General features: G+C 54.0%; 1 protein-coding gene across 2 annotated transcripts; it reads left to right on the top strand.

Annotated features, from left to right (window-relative positions):
• Positions 1–2,600: 2,600 nt before the first annotated feature.
• Positions 2,601–14,551, top strand: LOC103121924 (zinc finger protein 14-like). Of its 2 annotated transcripts, XM_016192268.2 has the most exons (5): positions 2,601–2,715; positions 6,550–6,657; positions 9,061–9,187; positions 10,479–10,554; positions 11,928–14,551. In XM_016192268.2, exons 1-5 carry the CDS (start codon positions 2,686–2,688, stop codon positions 13,915–13,917), a joined length of 2,331 nt encoding a protein of 776 aa, XP_016047754.2. In that variant the 5' UTR covers positions 2,601–2,685; the 3' UTR covers positions 13,918–14,551. The 2 variants fall into 2 exon arrangements, with proteins under 2 accessions (XP_016047754.2, XP_060037780.1); XM_060181797.1 differs by lacking the exon at positions 2,601–2,715 and having other exon boundaries at positions 6,549–6,657; positions 8,968–9,187.
• The last annotated feature ends 1,395 nt before the right edge of the window (positions 14,552–15,946 follow it).

Here is a 15,946-nt window from a genome sequence, read left to right as displayed (position 1 = left end):
TCCCCTCTTCTCTCTCCCAGTCCTGATAGAATTGGGCTTCAGAGCCCTCTGGGCATCTTCCCCTGACATTTCTGACATTTCCCCCCATCTGAGAGTCCGGACCCACATTCTTTACGAGGAGCAGAAGGTGGGAATTCTGGCTGTTGTCATTGCTTCTCCCGTTGGACATGGGTGTTGGCAGGTGGATCCACACTCCCAGCCTGTTTCTGTCTTTCCCTAGTGGGGCAGGGAGGAGGGGAGGTTCCAGGACACATGGGTGAAGTTAAATATATATATATATATATAATTACATATATATATATGTAATTTTTTATTTCGGGGTTAATGCTTTACAGTGTAATCATTGACATGCATGCAATTTTATTATGTAAAAGTTTTCTTCCCTGACCCTCCCCCCAGAGTCCTTTGCTTTGGTATAATAAAGCTGATTATTTATTTTGTTTATTTGCTTGTTTGTTTTTTTACCAGAGCCCTGCTCAGCTCTGACTTATGGTGGTGCAAAGGATTGAACCTGGGACTTTGGAGCCTCAGGCATGACAGTCTCTTTGCAGAACCCTAATGCTATCTATCCCTACCCAATAAAGATGATTTTAAAAGCTGAGACGACAATCTTTCCACAGAGAAGTCTCTCCTGGCTGCGGCTGAGGCCCCGGGTTCAATCCCCAGCACCACCATCAGCCAGAGCTCAGCAGGACTCTATTCTTTCTCTCCGTTATCTCTCTCTTACCGAAATAAAATAAATTATTCAATCAATCAAGTGGTCTGGGAGGTGGCTTAGTGGATAAAGCACTGGACTCTCAACCATGAGGTCCTGAGTTCCATCCCCGGCAGCACATGGACCAGAGTGACGTCTTGTTCTTTTCTCTCTCTGCTTGTAATTCTGAATGAAAAAATAAAACCTTAAAAAAAAAAAAAAGTAAACTCATTCGTGTACTGCCCCGCGCTATTCCGCGTGAGGCCACCAGGTGGCGCCGCTCCACCGCCCGCCCGCCTCGGCCGCTTCTGCAGGTTCCCGGGCGCCCCCTGCGGGGCACTGCAGGCATTGCAATTATTGTTGTCGGATGGGACAGAGAGACATGGAGAGAGGAGGGAAGACAGAGAGGGGGAGAGAAAGACAGACACCTGCAGACCTGCTTCACCGCCTGGGAAGCGACTCCCCTGCAGGTGGGGAGCCGGGGGCTGGAACCGGGATCCTGACGCCGGGTCCGGTCCTTGTGCTTTGCGCCACCTGCGCTTAACCGGCTGTGCTACCCCCCGACTCCCTCTCCTGGTTTTTAGAGAGATAAGAGATGGATAGAGGAAGAATATAGCAGAATAGTCTTTAGACCTTCATGCCTGAGGCTCTAAGGTTACAGGTTCAATCGCCAGCACCATCATCAGCCAGAGCAGAGCAGGACTCTGAAGTCCCTCCCCCTCTATCTCTCTCTCTATATATTTAAAATATAAAATATTGGGAGTCGGGCGGTAGCGCAGCAGGTTAAGCACATGTGGCGCAAAGCACAGGGTCCGGCGTAAGGATCCTGGTTCGAGCCCCCGGCTCCCCACCTGGAGGGGAGTCGCTTCCCAGGCGGTGAAGCAGGTCTGCAGGTGTCTATCTTTCTGTCCCCTTCTCTGTCTTCCCCTCCTCTCTCCATTTCTCTCTGTCCTATCCAACGACGACGACATCAATAACAACAAGAACTACAACAACAATAAAGCAACAAGGACAACAAAAAGGAAATAAATACATGTATATATATATATTTAAGTTAATTTATTTATTCATGAGAAAGGAGGAGAGAAAGAACCAGACATCACTCTGGTACATGTGCTGTTGGGGATTGAACTCAGGACCTCATGCTTGAGAGTCTAGTTCCTTAGCCACTGCGCCACCTCCCGGACTACAGATACATATATTTTAAAAAGGTAAAATACTACATTGGAATAACTAGTTTTATAAAAAAAAATTACAGCAATCACAGAAAAGGGAAAAGTCGGAATGACCTCCAACATAATGCACACTAAAGAAAGCAAAAGAGAGTATGTATTAAATCAAATGACTGTTAGATATATTACATTTATTTAGGTTTTTTTTTTTTTTTTTTTTTTTTTTTACCAGAGCAATGATCAGCCTTGGTTTATGGTGGTATAGAGCATTGAACCTAGGACTTCAGAGCCTCAGACAGGAACGTGTCTGCAGAACCAGTAACGCTGTCTACCCCTGACCAGTCATTACTTTTGAGTGCAGTGACTGATCTAGAAACCATACAGGATACTATGGAATCACAGCTACTACTTAAACAGCCAGAATTATATTTAGGAATTTTTTTTTTAATGTATTATGAGAAACAGTGAGAGCGGAGAAAGCGACCCAAAGCCTCACTGCCTGGGATAGAATGCCAGTCCTCAGGATGGTAAAACCTGCCCCAGCTCCCTGACCTCGCTGCAGACTGCAGAGCCCCCTGGAACATCTGGATTCTGACTGGCAATCGACTTAGACACCTAAACGCGGCCCCTGTCACTCAAGAGTGGGGGGGCCTTCCAATCTGTCCAATCAGCGTCGTTTCCCAGGGATGGGGGCGGGACTATATGTCCTGCCGGAAGTTTACAGTCCCCCCGCTTCCGGAAAGCCGCCATTGTTGCTCCGCGCGCGGCCTTTTTCCCGCGAGCGCGCCTGCGGCGGTGGCGGCGGCGGCGATCCCCGGGATGGAGGCGTCCAGCGGGCGGCCGGCGACGGTGAGTGAGCGGCCCGGGCTCCCCGGGTGTCGTCGGCGAAGGGGAAGCGACAGGCCTGGGGGTCCTCGGCACGGCCAGGGGGAGGGGCGTCAGGGCACCTCGGACACCCCGGGACCGGGACACCCCGGGACTCGGACACCCCGGGACACGGTCACCCCGGGACTGGGACACCCCGGGACTGGGACACCCCGGGACAGGGACACCCCGGGACTGGGACACCCCGGGACTGGGACACCCCGGGACACGGTCACCCCGGGACTCGGTCACCCCGGGACTCGGACACCCCGGGACACGGTCACCCCGGGACTGGGACACCCCGGGACTGGGACACCCCGGGACTGGGACACCCCGGGACTGGGACACCCCGGGACACGGTAACCCCGGGACTGGGACACCCCGGGACTCGGACACCCCGGGACTGGGACACCCCGGGACTCGGACACCCCGGGACTGGGACACCCCGGGACACGGTAACCCCGGGACTGGGACACCCCGGGACTGGGACACCCCGGGACTGGGACACCCCGGGACACGGTCACCCCGGGACTCGGACACCCCGGGACCGGGACACCCCGGGACTGGGACACCCGGGGCTCCGACACCCCGGGACTGGGACACCCCGGGACTCGGTCACCCCGGGACTCGGACACCCCGGGACTGGGACACCCCGGGACTCGGACACCCCGGGACTGGGACACCCCGGGACACGGTAACCCCGGGACTGGGACACCCCGGGACTGGGACACCCCGGGACTGGGACACCCCGGGACTGGGACACCCCGGGACACGGTCACCCCGGGACTCGGACACCCCGGGACCGGGACACCCCGGGACTGGGACACCCCGGGACTGGGTCACCCCGGGACTGGGACACCCCGGGACACGGTCACCCCGGGACTCGGACACCCCGGGACCGGGACACCCCGGGACTGGGACACCCGGGGCTCCGACACCCCGGGACTGGGACACCCCGGGACTCGGTCACCCCGGGACTCGGACACCCCGGGACTCGGACACCCCGGGACTGGGACACCCCGGGACTCGGACACCCCGGGACTGGGACACCCCGGGACACGGTAACCCCGGGACTGGGACACCCCGGGACTGGGACACCCCGGGACTCGGTCACCCCGGGACTCGGACACCCCGGGACTCGGACACCCCGGGACTGGGACATCCCGGGACCCGGACACCCCGGGACTCGGACATCCCGGGACCCGGACACCCCGGGACTCGGACACCCCGGGACTCGGACACCCCGGGACTCGGACACCCCGGGACTCGGACACCCCGGGACTGGGACACCCCGGGACTCGGTCACCCCGGGACCTGGACACCCCGGGACTCGGACACCCCGGGACCCGGACACCCCGGGACCCGGGACACCCCGGGACTCGGACACCCCGGGACCGGGACACCCCGGGACTGGGACACCCGGGGCTCCGACACCCCGGGACTGGGACACCCCGGGACTCGGTCACCCCGGGACTCGGTCACCCCGGGACTGGGACACCCCGGGACTGGGACACCCCGGGACCGGGACACCCCGGGACCCGGACACCCCGGGACCGGGACACCCCGGGACCCTGACACCCCGGGACTCCGACACCCCGGGACCGGGACACCCCGGGACTCGGACACCCCGGAACTCGGACACCCCGGGACTCGGACATCCCGGGACCGGGACACCCCGGGACTCGGACATCCCGGGACCGGGACACCCCGGGACCGGGTCACCCCGGGACCGGGACACCCCGGGACCCTGACACCCCGGGACTCCGACACCCCGGGACCGGGACACCCTGGGACCCGGACACCCCGGGACCCGGACACCCCGGGACTGGGACCTGGGACACCCCGGGACTGGGACACCCCGGGACACGGTCACCCCGGGACCGGGACACCCCGGGACCGGGACACCCCGGGACCCGGTCACCCCGGGAACCGGACACCCCGGGACTCGGACACCCCGGGACTCGGTCACCCCGGGAGCCGGTCACCCCGGGACTCGGACACCCCGGGACTCGGGACACCCCGGGACCGGGACACCCTGGGACTGGGACACCCCGGGACCCGGACACCCCGGGACTCGGTCACCCCGGGACTGGACACCCCGGAACCCGGACACCCTGGGACACAGGCCCGTTGTCCCCTTGTCCCCAGGACGGGACTCGGGGGGCCTTTGTAGGGTGGGGTCATTGGTGACAGAGAAGCTGGGGTCCAGTGGGCAGCACTGGGCTGACATCTGGATCTGAACTTGGGGGACACTTGGAACAGGTGCTCAGGCTCTGGGGGCTTAGAGAGAGGGCCGGGGAGACAGCACAGGGTTCTGCACACAGACTCTCCTGCCTGAGGCTCTGAGGTCCCGGGTTCAATCCCCAGCACCACCAGCAGCCAGAGCTCAGCAGGGCTCTGGGCTCTCTCCTGTCTATGTATATATAATTAAAATAAAATATCTTTGAGAGAGAGAGTGTGTGTGTGTGTATGTTCGGGGGTCTGCGGGGTCCCCACTCCTCCCAGATCTGCACCCTTTCACCCCTCTAGAAATAGGGCTTATTTTATCATTTTGGTGACTGAACCTGGAGCCTCAAGAGCCTCCGGGCAGGAGAGTCTCTTTGCAGAAACACAATGCTGTCTCCCCTGCCCTTAAAATACTTTTTCTTTTTTTACTTTTTAACTTTACTTATTTTATTTGATAGGATAGAGAGAAATTGAGATGGAAGAGGGAGAGACAGACCCTGCAGCCCTGCTTCACCACTTGGGGCACTTCCCCCCTGCAGGTGGGGACCAGGGACTCGAACCCGGATCCTTGTGCACCACCATGTGAGCGCTTAACTGGTGGGCACCACTGCCTGGGCCCACCTTGGCCCCTATTCCTATCAACATTTATTTATTTACTTACTTATTTATATTTCCCAAAGTGGCTGCCTGAAATTGAGAGGGAAGGGTGAGAGAGAGAGAGAGAGAGACACCTGCAGCCCTGCTTCACCATTCGTAAAACTTTCCCTCTGCAGGTGGGGACCAGGGGCTCGAACCCAGGTCCTAATGCACTGTAACATGTGCTCAACCAGGTGCACTAAACCAGGTGCGCCACCACCCGGCCCCCAGGGATGTATTATTATTATTTTATTATTTTTAGAGGACAGATACCCTAATACAGTCTCACCATCCAAGGATTGTCAAGACTGAAACCAGGGATCTCAAATCGTGTCTGACTCTCACCCACTGAACTGCCTACTAGCCCTGTTCTTCACTTCTTGGCCCTCAAAAAGCAAAAGAGTTGCTTTTTAAAAATTTTTTATTCATTTATTTTTATTTACTTCTCTATTTTTTTTTTTCCAGAGTCCTGGTCCTGCTCTGCTCTGGTTTATGGTGTTGAGGGGATTGAACCTGGAGCCTCAGAGCCTCAGGCAGGAGAGTCTGCAGAGAGAGAGAGAGAGAGAGAGAGAGAGAGAGAGAGTCAGCGTCAGCCTAGAGCCCTGCTCAGATCTGGCTGCTGCTGGTGCTGGGGATTGAACCTGGGGCCTCAGAGCCGCAGGCAGGAGAGTTTGCAGAACCATTATGCTATCTACCCTCACCCTATTTTTCATTTTTTTATTACCTTTATTTATTTATTGGCTAGAGATGGCCAGAAACTGAGAGGGGAGGAGGACATAGAGAGGCAGCGAGAGAGACAGACACCTGCAGCCCTGCTTCACCTCTCGGCAAAGCTTTCCCTCTGCCGGTGGGGACCGAGGGTTCGAACTGGGTCCTTGTGTGGGCGCTCAGGCAGGTGCTCCACCACCCGGCCCCCCACTTCCCTGCTTTTAACCCCTCCCCGGTCTCTGCCTGCAGATCTCCATGTGGAAGGGAGAGCCGGCCGCTCCCTGTCCCCGGCCGGTGAAGGCGGTGGCTGAGGGCCTGGACTCCGGCCCCGCTTCCCCTCCAGCCCCACACGCACAGGTGAGCCCAGGTGAGGGCATGGGGACTTCATTTCTGCTCCTCCTCCTCTCCTCTCCTCCTTTCCTCCTCCTTTCTCTTCTTCTATTTAAATGGTTTTATTTCCTTACTGCATAGAGACAGCCAAAAAGCAAGTGTGAAGTGGGACGGGGGGAGAGAGAGAGAGAGAGACACCTGCAGCCCTGCTTCACCACGCAAGACGCTTCTCTGCGAGGCAGGGACTGGGGAGCTCGAACCTGGGTCCTTGTGCACTGTAACCAGGCGTGCCACCACCCGGCCCCTTTAATGTTGTTGTTGTTGTTGTTGTTGTTTTTATCAGAGCCTCAGGCAGGAGAGTATTGCAGAACCCGCTCTTTTTGTTTTTTTCTTTTAAATATTAGTTTTATTTATTTATTCCCTTTTGTTGCCCTTGTTGTTTTATTGTTGTAGTTATTATTATTGTTGTCGTTGTTGGATAGGACAGAGAGAAATGGAGAGAGCAGGGGAAGACAGAGGGGGAGAGAAAGACAGACACCTGCAGACCTGCTTCACCGCCTGGGAAGCGACTCCCCTGCAGGTGGGGAGCCGGGGGCTCGAACCGGGATACTTGTGCCGGTCCTTGCGCTTCGCGCCACGTGCACTTAACCCGCTGCACCACTGCTCAACTCCTTGGATCTACTTTTTAATTTAATTTTATTCATTTGTGATTGGATAGTGACACCTGCAGACAGACACCTGCAGACCTGCTTCACTGCCTGTGAAGCTTTCCCCCTGCAGGTGGGGACTGGGGGCTCGAACACGGGTCCTCATGCACAGTGACATCTGTGCTTAACCAGGTGCACTACCGCCTGGCCCCAGATTGATCTGTTTTTCACAGAGAGGTCCTGTAATTCTCGGTGCTTCCTCTCTCTCTCCTTTCTCTCTCCTCTCTCTCTCTCTCTCTCTCCTCTCTCCTCTCTCTCTCTCCCTCTCTCCTCCTCTCCTTTCCAGAGTCCAGCTCAGTTCACTTACAGAGGTGTGGAGGTCTGAACCTGGGACTCTGGGGTCTCGGGCAGGAGAGTCTGGACTGCAGAATCACGATGCTGTGCCCACCCTCTGTGGGCTCTGGACGGGCAGGAGGCCCAAGATGCTCTGGGGGGATTTGACTCAAGATATTCCGGGTCTGGGGGACAGCACAGTGGCTGTGTGTACACTCATGCCTCAGGCATCACAAGTCCCAGGTTCATCCCTAGCACCCCCGAGCTTAGGTTTCAGTAGTTAACCATTATTAATATCATTATTACTACCGTCACCATCATTATTTTGCCTCTGGCATGTGTGATGCTTGGGATTGGACTTGGATCTTAGACTTGCAAGTACGACATTTGGTTTATTTATTTATTTCTTTATTATTATTTTATTAATTTTATTTTTAAAAAAATTTTATGTTTATTTATTTTCCCTTTTGTTGCCTTTGTTTTTTTAAATGTTTTATTCATTTATTTTTAATATTTATTTACTCCCTTTTGTTGCCCTTGTTGTTTTATTATTGTAGTTATTATTGTTGTCATCCTTGTTGGATAGGACAGAGAGAAATGGAGAGAGGAAGGGAATAAAAAGAAGGGGAGAGAAATTTAGACACCTGCAGACCTGCTTCACCGCCTCTGAAGCGACTCCCCTGCAGGTGGGGAGCCGGGGGCTCGAACCGGGATCCTTACGCCGGTCCTTGCGCTTTGCGCCACGTGTGCTTAACCCACTGTGCTACCGCCCGTCTCCCTATTTTACTTTATTTTAATTTATTATTATTATTAAGAATTTATTTATTTATTTACTCATGAGGAAGACAGGAGGAGAGAAAGAACCAGACATCACTCTGGTCCATGTGCTGCCGGGGATCGAACTCAGGACCTCATGCTTGAGAGTCTAGTGCCTCAGCCACTGCGCCACCTCCCGGACCACCCTATTTTATTTTTTAACCAGAGTGCTGTTCAGCTCTGGCTTATGGTGGTGCGGGGGATTGAACCTGGGACTTTGCAGCCTCAGGTAGGAAAGTCTGTTTGCAGAACCATTATGCTATCAACCCTTTGCCCTATTTATTTTTTAAATTTTCTTTATTTATTGGCTAGAGACAGCCCGAAATTCAGAGAGGAGGGGAAGGGAGAGAGACCCCTGCAGCCCTGCTTCACCACTCGTGATGCTTTCCCTCTGCTGGTGGAGACCGGGGGCTTGAACTGAGTCCTTGCAACACTGGAACATGTGTGCTTAACCAAGTGCACCACTACCTGGCCGTCTCTCTCCGTCTCTTATCTCCCTCTCCCCTCTCAATTTCTCTCGGTCCTGTCTAGTATAAGGAAGGACAAATACAGCGTCTCGGCATCCACTGTACCGTATCTGGTATCCGGTGTGCCGGCAGTCTCTTGCCTTCTGTCAATTCCATGTGTATTTTAGGACTCGGTCACCTTTGAAGATGTCACCGTGACCTTCACTCTGGAGGAGTGGACCCTGATGCAGCCTTCAGAGAAGCAGCTGTACGGAGAAGTCATGTGGGAAACCTTTACAAACCTAGTCTCCGTAGGTGAGGCGGAGGGCACACCTTCATTTGTCATTTAGAGGGGACAAAGATCTTAGTCCGCCAGTGACTCCCGGTGGTCAAGGTGGGAACGGAAGAGCTTGTGAACTAACCAGGTCGTGATCTGGGGTTCTGGGTTCTTCATGGGTCCAGAATTCAAGGGGGTGTGTGTGGGGGGGGACGGGCGGTGGCGCCCCTGGTTCAGCACACATATTCCTAAGCACAAGGACCAGGGTTCCAGCCCCCTGCTCCCCATCTGCGGGGAGGGGGGTGCTTCAGAAATGTTGAAGAGGGTCTGCAGGAGTCTGTCTTTCTCTCTCTCTCTCTCTTTTAACCAGATCAGCTCTGGCTTATGATGGTGCAGGGGAAAAATGGCCTCCAGCATCAGTTGATATGTAGTGCTGGCACCAAACTCCAGTGAGAACCCTGGAGGGAAAAAAAAAAAAAAAGAATAAAATTGTGGTCTTGCAAAATAGCTCCCTGGTTAGTGCTAGCTGTTCCATATGCTGGACTCAATTTGAGCAAGGCCTCCCCTCCGCTGCCTTGGAGGAAGCTTCACTGCTGAGGTCTCTTTCATTCTCTGTTGATAATAACAACAACAATAACAGTGGTCCAGGAAGTGGCACAGTGAATGAAGTATTAGACTCTTACGCACGAGGTCCTGATTTTGATCCCCGGCAGCACGTGGACCAGAGTGACGTCTGCTTCTTTCTCTCCCTCCTCCTAGCTTTCTCATCGTTGACAATTAGAAGATATATGTATATATATATATATAAAATATTTATTCATTTTCCCTTTTTGTTGCCCTTGTTTTATTGTTGTAGTTATTGATGTCATCATTGTTGGATAGGACAGAGAGAAATGGAGAGAGGAGGGGAAGACAGAGAGGGGGAGAGAAAGACAGACACCTGCAGACCTGCTTCACCGCCTGGGAAGCGATTCCCCTGCACGTGGGGAGCCAGGGGCTCGAACCGGGATCCTTACTTCGGTCCTTGCGCTTTGCGCCACCTGCGCTTAACAGCTGCGCTACTGCCCGAATCATATATATATATAATTTTTTTTTTAAAATTTTTTATTTAAGAAAGGATTAATTAACAAAACCATAGGGTAGGAGGGGTACAACTCCACACAATTCTAATTTTTTTTTTTTTTAATGGTTCTGCAAAAGTTTTTCTTGCCTGAGGCTCTGAGGTCCCAGGTTGTAAATAAAATCTTTAATAATAAAAAAAGAAGATAATGAAAATAAGAAAACTTCCCAGTGTTCATGTACTTTCTAATATATTCTGGCGCTGTTTAGGGGGGTTCATTCTAGGAAAAGTCGAGGAGGTGCCTGCCGCCAGAGACCCCTGCCCGACGCAGAGCAGAACGCACAGGTGAGTCCCAGCCACAATGCGAGTAGTGAGCGGTACACCTGAGGGGTCTGCAGAGTGAGAACGCTCTCCCTCCCCGACAGGTGGTCTGCTTGGGCGTCCTGTCTGGTGCCCGTGCTGTGAAGACTCAGTTGATCATGGTCGGTCCAAGAGGTAGCACAGCACAGCTGCACCACCGAACCAGCCCTGCCACCCCCATTCTGTATTCCTCTTCATTGTAGCCAGGGTCAAGCCCAAATCCTTGAGTGTTGTTCTGTATAAGCTGGTATCCTGGTTAATTTACCTGACTTGCCACATTAAGAGGGGGCCAGACAGTGGAGCAGTGGGTTGGGTGCACAGGGCACAAAGCACAAGGACCAGTGCCAGGATCCTGGTTCGAGCTTCCCAGCTCCACACCTGCAGGGGGGAAGGGGGAGGTTCCACTTCACAAGAGGTGAAGCAGGTCTGCAGGTGCCTTGTCTTTCTCTTCCCTTTCCATCTTCTCTCAGTTTTCTCTCTCCTGTCCAATAAAATGGGAAAAAAAAAAAAATTGGCTGCCAGGAGCTGTGGATTCGTAGTCTCAGCACCAAGCCCTAGCAAGGAAAAAAAAAAAAAAAGATATTGTTAGGGGGGCAGAGTGGTGGTGCAAAGATCCAGGTTTAAGCCCTCGCTCCCCACCTGCAGGGGGCCATTTCACCGCCTTTGAAACAGATCTGCAGGCCTCTCCCTCCATCCTTCTATCCCTCCCCCCTCCCTCTCAATCTCTGTCCTATTCAATAAAATGGAAAAAAAATGGCTGCCAGGAGGAGTGGCTTTATAGTACCAGCACCGAGCCCCAGCGATAACCCTGGAGGCAAAAAAAAAAAAAAAAAAGATTTCGTGTTATTTGTGGCCCAGTGGATAGAGTGCGAGTGTGACTTCTCCCTAAGCAGCTGATACTGCATGTACTGGAGTGCTGCTCCTCTTTGTCTTCTCTCCTCTGTGAATAAATGGGTAAATAAACGTATATTAAAAAGATGCTGGGGGCTGGTGTCAGCGCATTGGGTTAGGCTCACATGGCGCAAAGTGCAAAGGACCGTCACAAAGATCCCACTTGGAGCCCCCGGCTCTCCACCTGTAGGGGAGTCCTTTCACAGGTGGCAAAGCAGGTCTGCAGGTGTGTTTCTCTCCCCTTATCTGTCTTCCCCTCCTCTCTCCATTTGTCTCTTCTATCCAACGACAGCAGTGGCAGTAATAACAATAACAACAACAACAAGGGCAACAAAATGGAAAAAATGGTCTCCAGGAGCAGTGGATTTGTATTGTAGGCACTCAGCCCCAGCGACAACGCTGGAGGCAAAAAAAAAAAAAAAAAGATGCTACCAGTAAGCTTTTTTTTTTTTTTTTTCTGCTTACAGAAACAACACGAGAGTCTGTGAAGGCAAGGAGAGAAGACAGCATGGAGAGAAGCCCTACGAATGCAAAGTGTGCAGCAAGGCCTACGATCGCCCCAGCGTCCTTCACATCCACGAAGTCTCTCACAGCGGAGAGAAGCCCTACGAGTGTAAGATATGTGGCCGGACATTCAGTCATCCCCGGTCTCTTCAGAGACACGAGCGAAACCACAGCGGAGAGAAACCCTACGAATGTCAGACCTGCGGCAAGGCCTTCAGTTCCCTCAGCTACCTCCGTATCCACGAGCGGACTCACAGCGGGGAGAAGCCCTATGTGTGTAAGGTGTGCGGCAAGACCTTCAGCAACTCCAGCTCTCTCTGGCTCCACGGGAGAACTCACAGTGAAGAGAAGCCCTACACCTGTCGGCAGTGTAACAAGGCCTTCAGCTGTTCCGGCTACCTTCGGAAACACGAGAAGACCCACAGCGGGGAGAAGCCCTACGAGTGCAAAGTCTGCGGCAAAGTCTTCAGCAGTTCCCGGTACCTGCAGACCCACGAAAGAACTCACAGCGGAGAGAAGCCCTACGGCTGTAAACTCTGCAGCAAAGCCTTCATCTGTTCCAGTCACCTTCGGAGACACGAGAGGACTCACAGCGGGGTGAAACCCTACGCGTGTCCCATCTGTCCCAAGACCTTCAGTCACTCGAGTTCCCTCCAGAGACACGAGAGAACTCACAGTGGAGAGAAGCCCTTTGAGTGTGAGGTATGCGGCAAGGCGTTCGGGTCTTACAAATCTCTCCAGATCCACAAGAGGGCGCACACCATCGAGAGACCCTACGAGTGCAAATCGTGCACCAAGGCTTTCAGCCACGCGAGCCTCCTCGAGAGGCACGAAAAGACCCACCGTGGCGAGAAGCCCTACGGGTGTAAGATCTGCAGCAAGTCCTTCAATTCCTCCAGTTACCTTCAGATCCACGAGAGAACTCACAGCGGAGAGCGGCCCTACGAATGTAAGATCTGCAGCAAGTCCTTCAGTTATTCCAGCTACCTCCTGGTCCATGAAAGGAATCACGACGGAGAGAAACGCTATGAATGCCGGACCTGCAGCAAATCGTTCAGCACTTCCAGCTACCTGCTGGTCCACGAGAGGATCCACAGCGGGGAGAAGCCCTACGGCTGTAAGGTCTGCGGCAAAGCCTTCAGCTCCTCCAGCTACCTGCAGATCCACGAGAGAAGTCACAGCGGGGAGAAGCCCTACGGCTGTAAGGCGTGCGGCAAAGCCTTCAGCCGGTCCAGCTCCCTGCAGATCCACGAGAGAAGTCACAGCGGTGAGAAGCCCTACGAGTGTAAGACGTGCGGCAAGACCTTCAGCTGCTCCAGTTACCTGCGGATCCACAAGAGGACTCACAGCGGAGAGCGGCCCTACGGATGCGCCATCTGCCACAAAGCCTTCATCTACTCCAGCAACCTTCAGATCCACGAACGCTGTCACAGCGGCGAGAAGCCCTACGAGTGTCAAACCTGCCACAAAGCCTTCAGCTCCTCCAGCTACCTGCTGGTCCACGAGAGGATCCACAGCGGGGAGAAGCCCTACGGCTGTAAGGTCTGCAGCAAAGCCTTCAGCTCCTCCAGCTACCTGCAGATCCACGAGAGAAGTCACAGCGGGGAGAAGCCCTACGGCTGTAAGGTGTGCGGCAAAGCCTTCAGCCGGTCCAGCTCCCTGCAGATCCACGAGAGAAGTCACAGCGGCGAGAAGCCCTACGAGTGTAAGACGTGCGGCAAGACCTTCAGCTGCTCCGGTTACCTGCGGATCCACAAGAGGACTCACAGCGGAGAGCGGCCCTACGAGTGCACCGTCTGCAGAAAGGCTTTCAGCTGTTCCAGTTACCTTCACATCCACGAAAGAAGCCACGGGACCTGGGGAGACAGCACAGCGGTTCTACAGAGAGACGCTCCCGCCCCAGGCTCTGACGTTCCTGCTTCAGTCCCCAGCACCGCCGTAACCCAGAGCTGATCAGGGTTCTGGTTTAGGAAAAAAAAAAAAAAAAAACCGTGAAGAGAAAGAAGTTACAGTGGAGAAAACCTCATGGGTGGCGTAGACTATGTAGTCAGTCGTTCAGTCTCTCAGCACTTAGCGGACACATTAGAAGGGGGCCGGGTGGTACACCGGGTCTAGCGCAGCACTTAGTACAGAGACGTTAGGAGGACCCACTGCGGACAGTACTGCATGCGACCACGGTCCAGCCCAGTTACCAGTTCACCACAAGAACCTGAGGTGCTCTGGTGTCTTTCCTTTGCCCTCTGACTCTGTTTCCCATAAAAGGGTGACTCATTGTAGAGAAGCCAAGAAATGATATTCTGGTCAGAGAATTTCCACTTCTTTGTTTTACAGTTACACACACACACACACTCACACTCCCTCCTCTCCTTGACAGAAGTTTTGTGGGGTAGTGGGAGTAAGGAATTCCAGTTGTCCTCTGCTAATTGTGTTTATTATTCTTTTTCCCTCAAGATAGGATGTGAGACATGGAGACATGATTCCCCAGTCTTGTGGCTCTCAGGCTTCCCTTCTCAGTGCTCCCAAATGTTTTGTTTCCCAGAGCACTGTTCAGCTCTGGTTAATGGGGGGTACGGGGTGGGGTGGATGGAACTCAGGACTTGACGGAGCCTCAGGCATGAGAATCTGTTTGCATAGCTGTTATGCTATCTATCCTTGCTCCTCTCAAATGTCGGGGGGGGGGGGGGCTGAGCCCTTCCCCTCGCAGCAGCTCCTACCATCCACTCTGTGGGCTGAGATATCTCCTGTAACCAAGTTACTATTTTTTTTTTCCCTCCAGGATTATTGCTGGGTCTTTGTGCCGGCACTTTGAATCCCTGGCGGCCATTTTTTCAACTTTATTGGACAGGACAGAGAGGAAAGTGAGAGAGAAGGGGGAGATAGAGAGACACCTGCAGACCTGCTTCACCGCTTGTGAAGCAACCCCCCTGCAGGTGGGGAGCTGGGTGTTCGAACCGGGATCCTTGCGCGGGTCCTCGCACTTAGTACTGTGTGCACTTAACCAAGCGCACCACCGCCCGGCCCCCCATCACAACTTCTGTGTCTACACGAATGAATACGTCCACTTAGGTCCCCTTCCCTCCCCTTCAAATGCCCTGCAGCTCTCTGGGCTGCCACTGTTTTGCCACTAGCTCTTTAGAGAGAGACCACAGCCTCAAGTGTCCTCTGATGAAGTCGGCGCTTGACTCAGGCCCCAGGGGCGCGCTGCCCAAGTGAGCTCCGTGCTGACCCTCCAGGTCACCAGCTGGGAGGAGGTTTTGACTTTGAGTTAAGAAAGCGCCTGCCTCCACGCGAACTGTGTTAGCACTTAGCCGTTTGCTGACTCCTGACTGTGTAGCTATCGGTGACCAGACGTCACGTTTAACCGAGCTATCGAGACCCGCCACCGTGAAATCCAGAAGTGGGAAGCCGAGCCCCTGGTGGAGAGCACGAGGCCTGTGCTCGGTCCACCTCGCTTCTGCTTCGGCACCTGCTTATCGTTGGGAGCCGAACTGGCACTCAATTGAGGATTCAGCGAGAAAAACAAAAAAAACCCAGTACTGAGCGCCTTCAGGAGGAATTGGAGCTACCAGAGACACAGGCTCACAGAAACACCGTCTCCCGGACCTGTCATCCTCCTCCCTGTCGAGGATCTCCTCAGAGCAGCCTGAGCAGCTGAGACTGGGTAGCGTCACCGCCCAGGAGTTGTCTGTGGCGTCGAATATAATGGCGTGTTTTCCTGCTTGGTGCTCATCGAAATATACCTTTATAAAAAGTTTCCGTTCACTTTTTTTTTTTTAACATTTATTCCCTTTTGTTGCCCTTGTTTTATTGTAGTTATTATTGTTGTTGTTATTGATGTCATTGGATAGGACAGAGAGAAATGGAGAGAGGAGGGGAAGACAGAGAGGGAGAGAGAGAGACACCTGCAGACCTGCTTCACCACCTGGGAAGTGACCCCCCCTGCAGGTGGGGAGCGGGGGGCTCAAACCGGGACTCTTAACGC

Source organism: Erinaceus europaeus, chromosome 23 (assembly GCF_950295315.1).
Source record: "Erinaceus europaeus chromosome 23, mEriEur2.1, whole genome shotgun sequence".
NCBI classification, from domain to species: Eukaryota; Metazoa; Chordata; class Mammalia; order Eulipotyphla; family Erinaceidae; genus Erinaceus; species Erinaceus europaeus.
The sequence above is the reverse complement of the archived record's forward strand: the minus strand, read 5'-3'. Positions and strand labels throughout refer to the sequence as shown.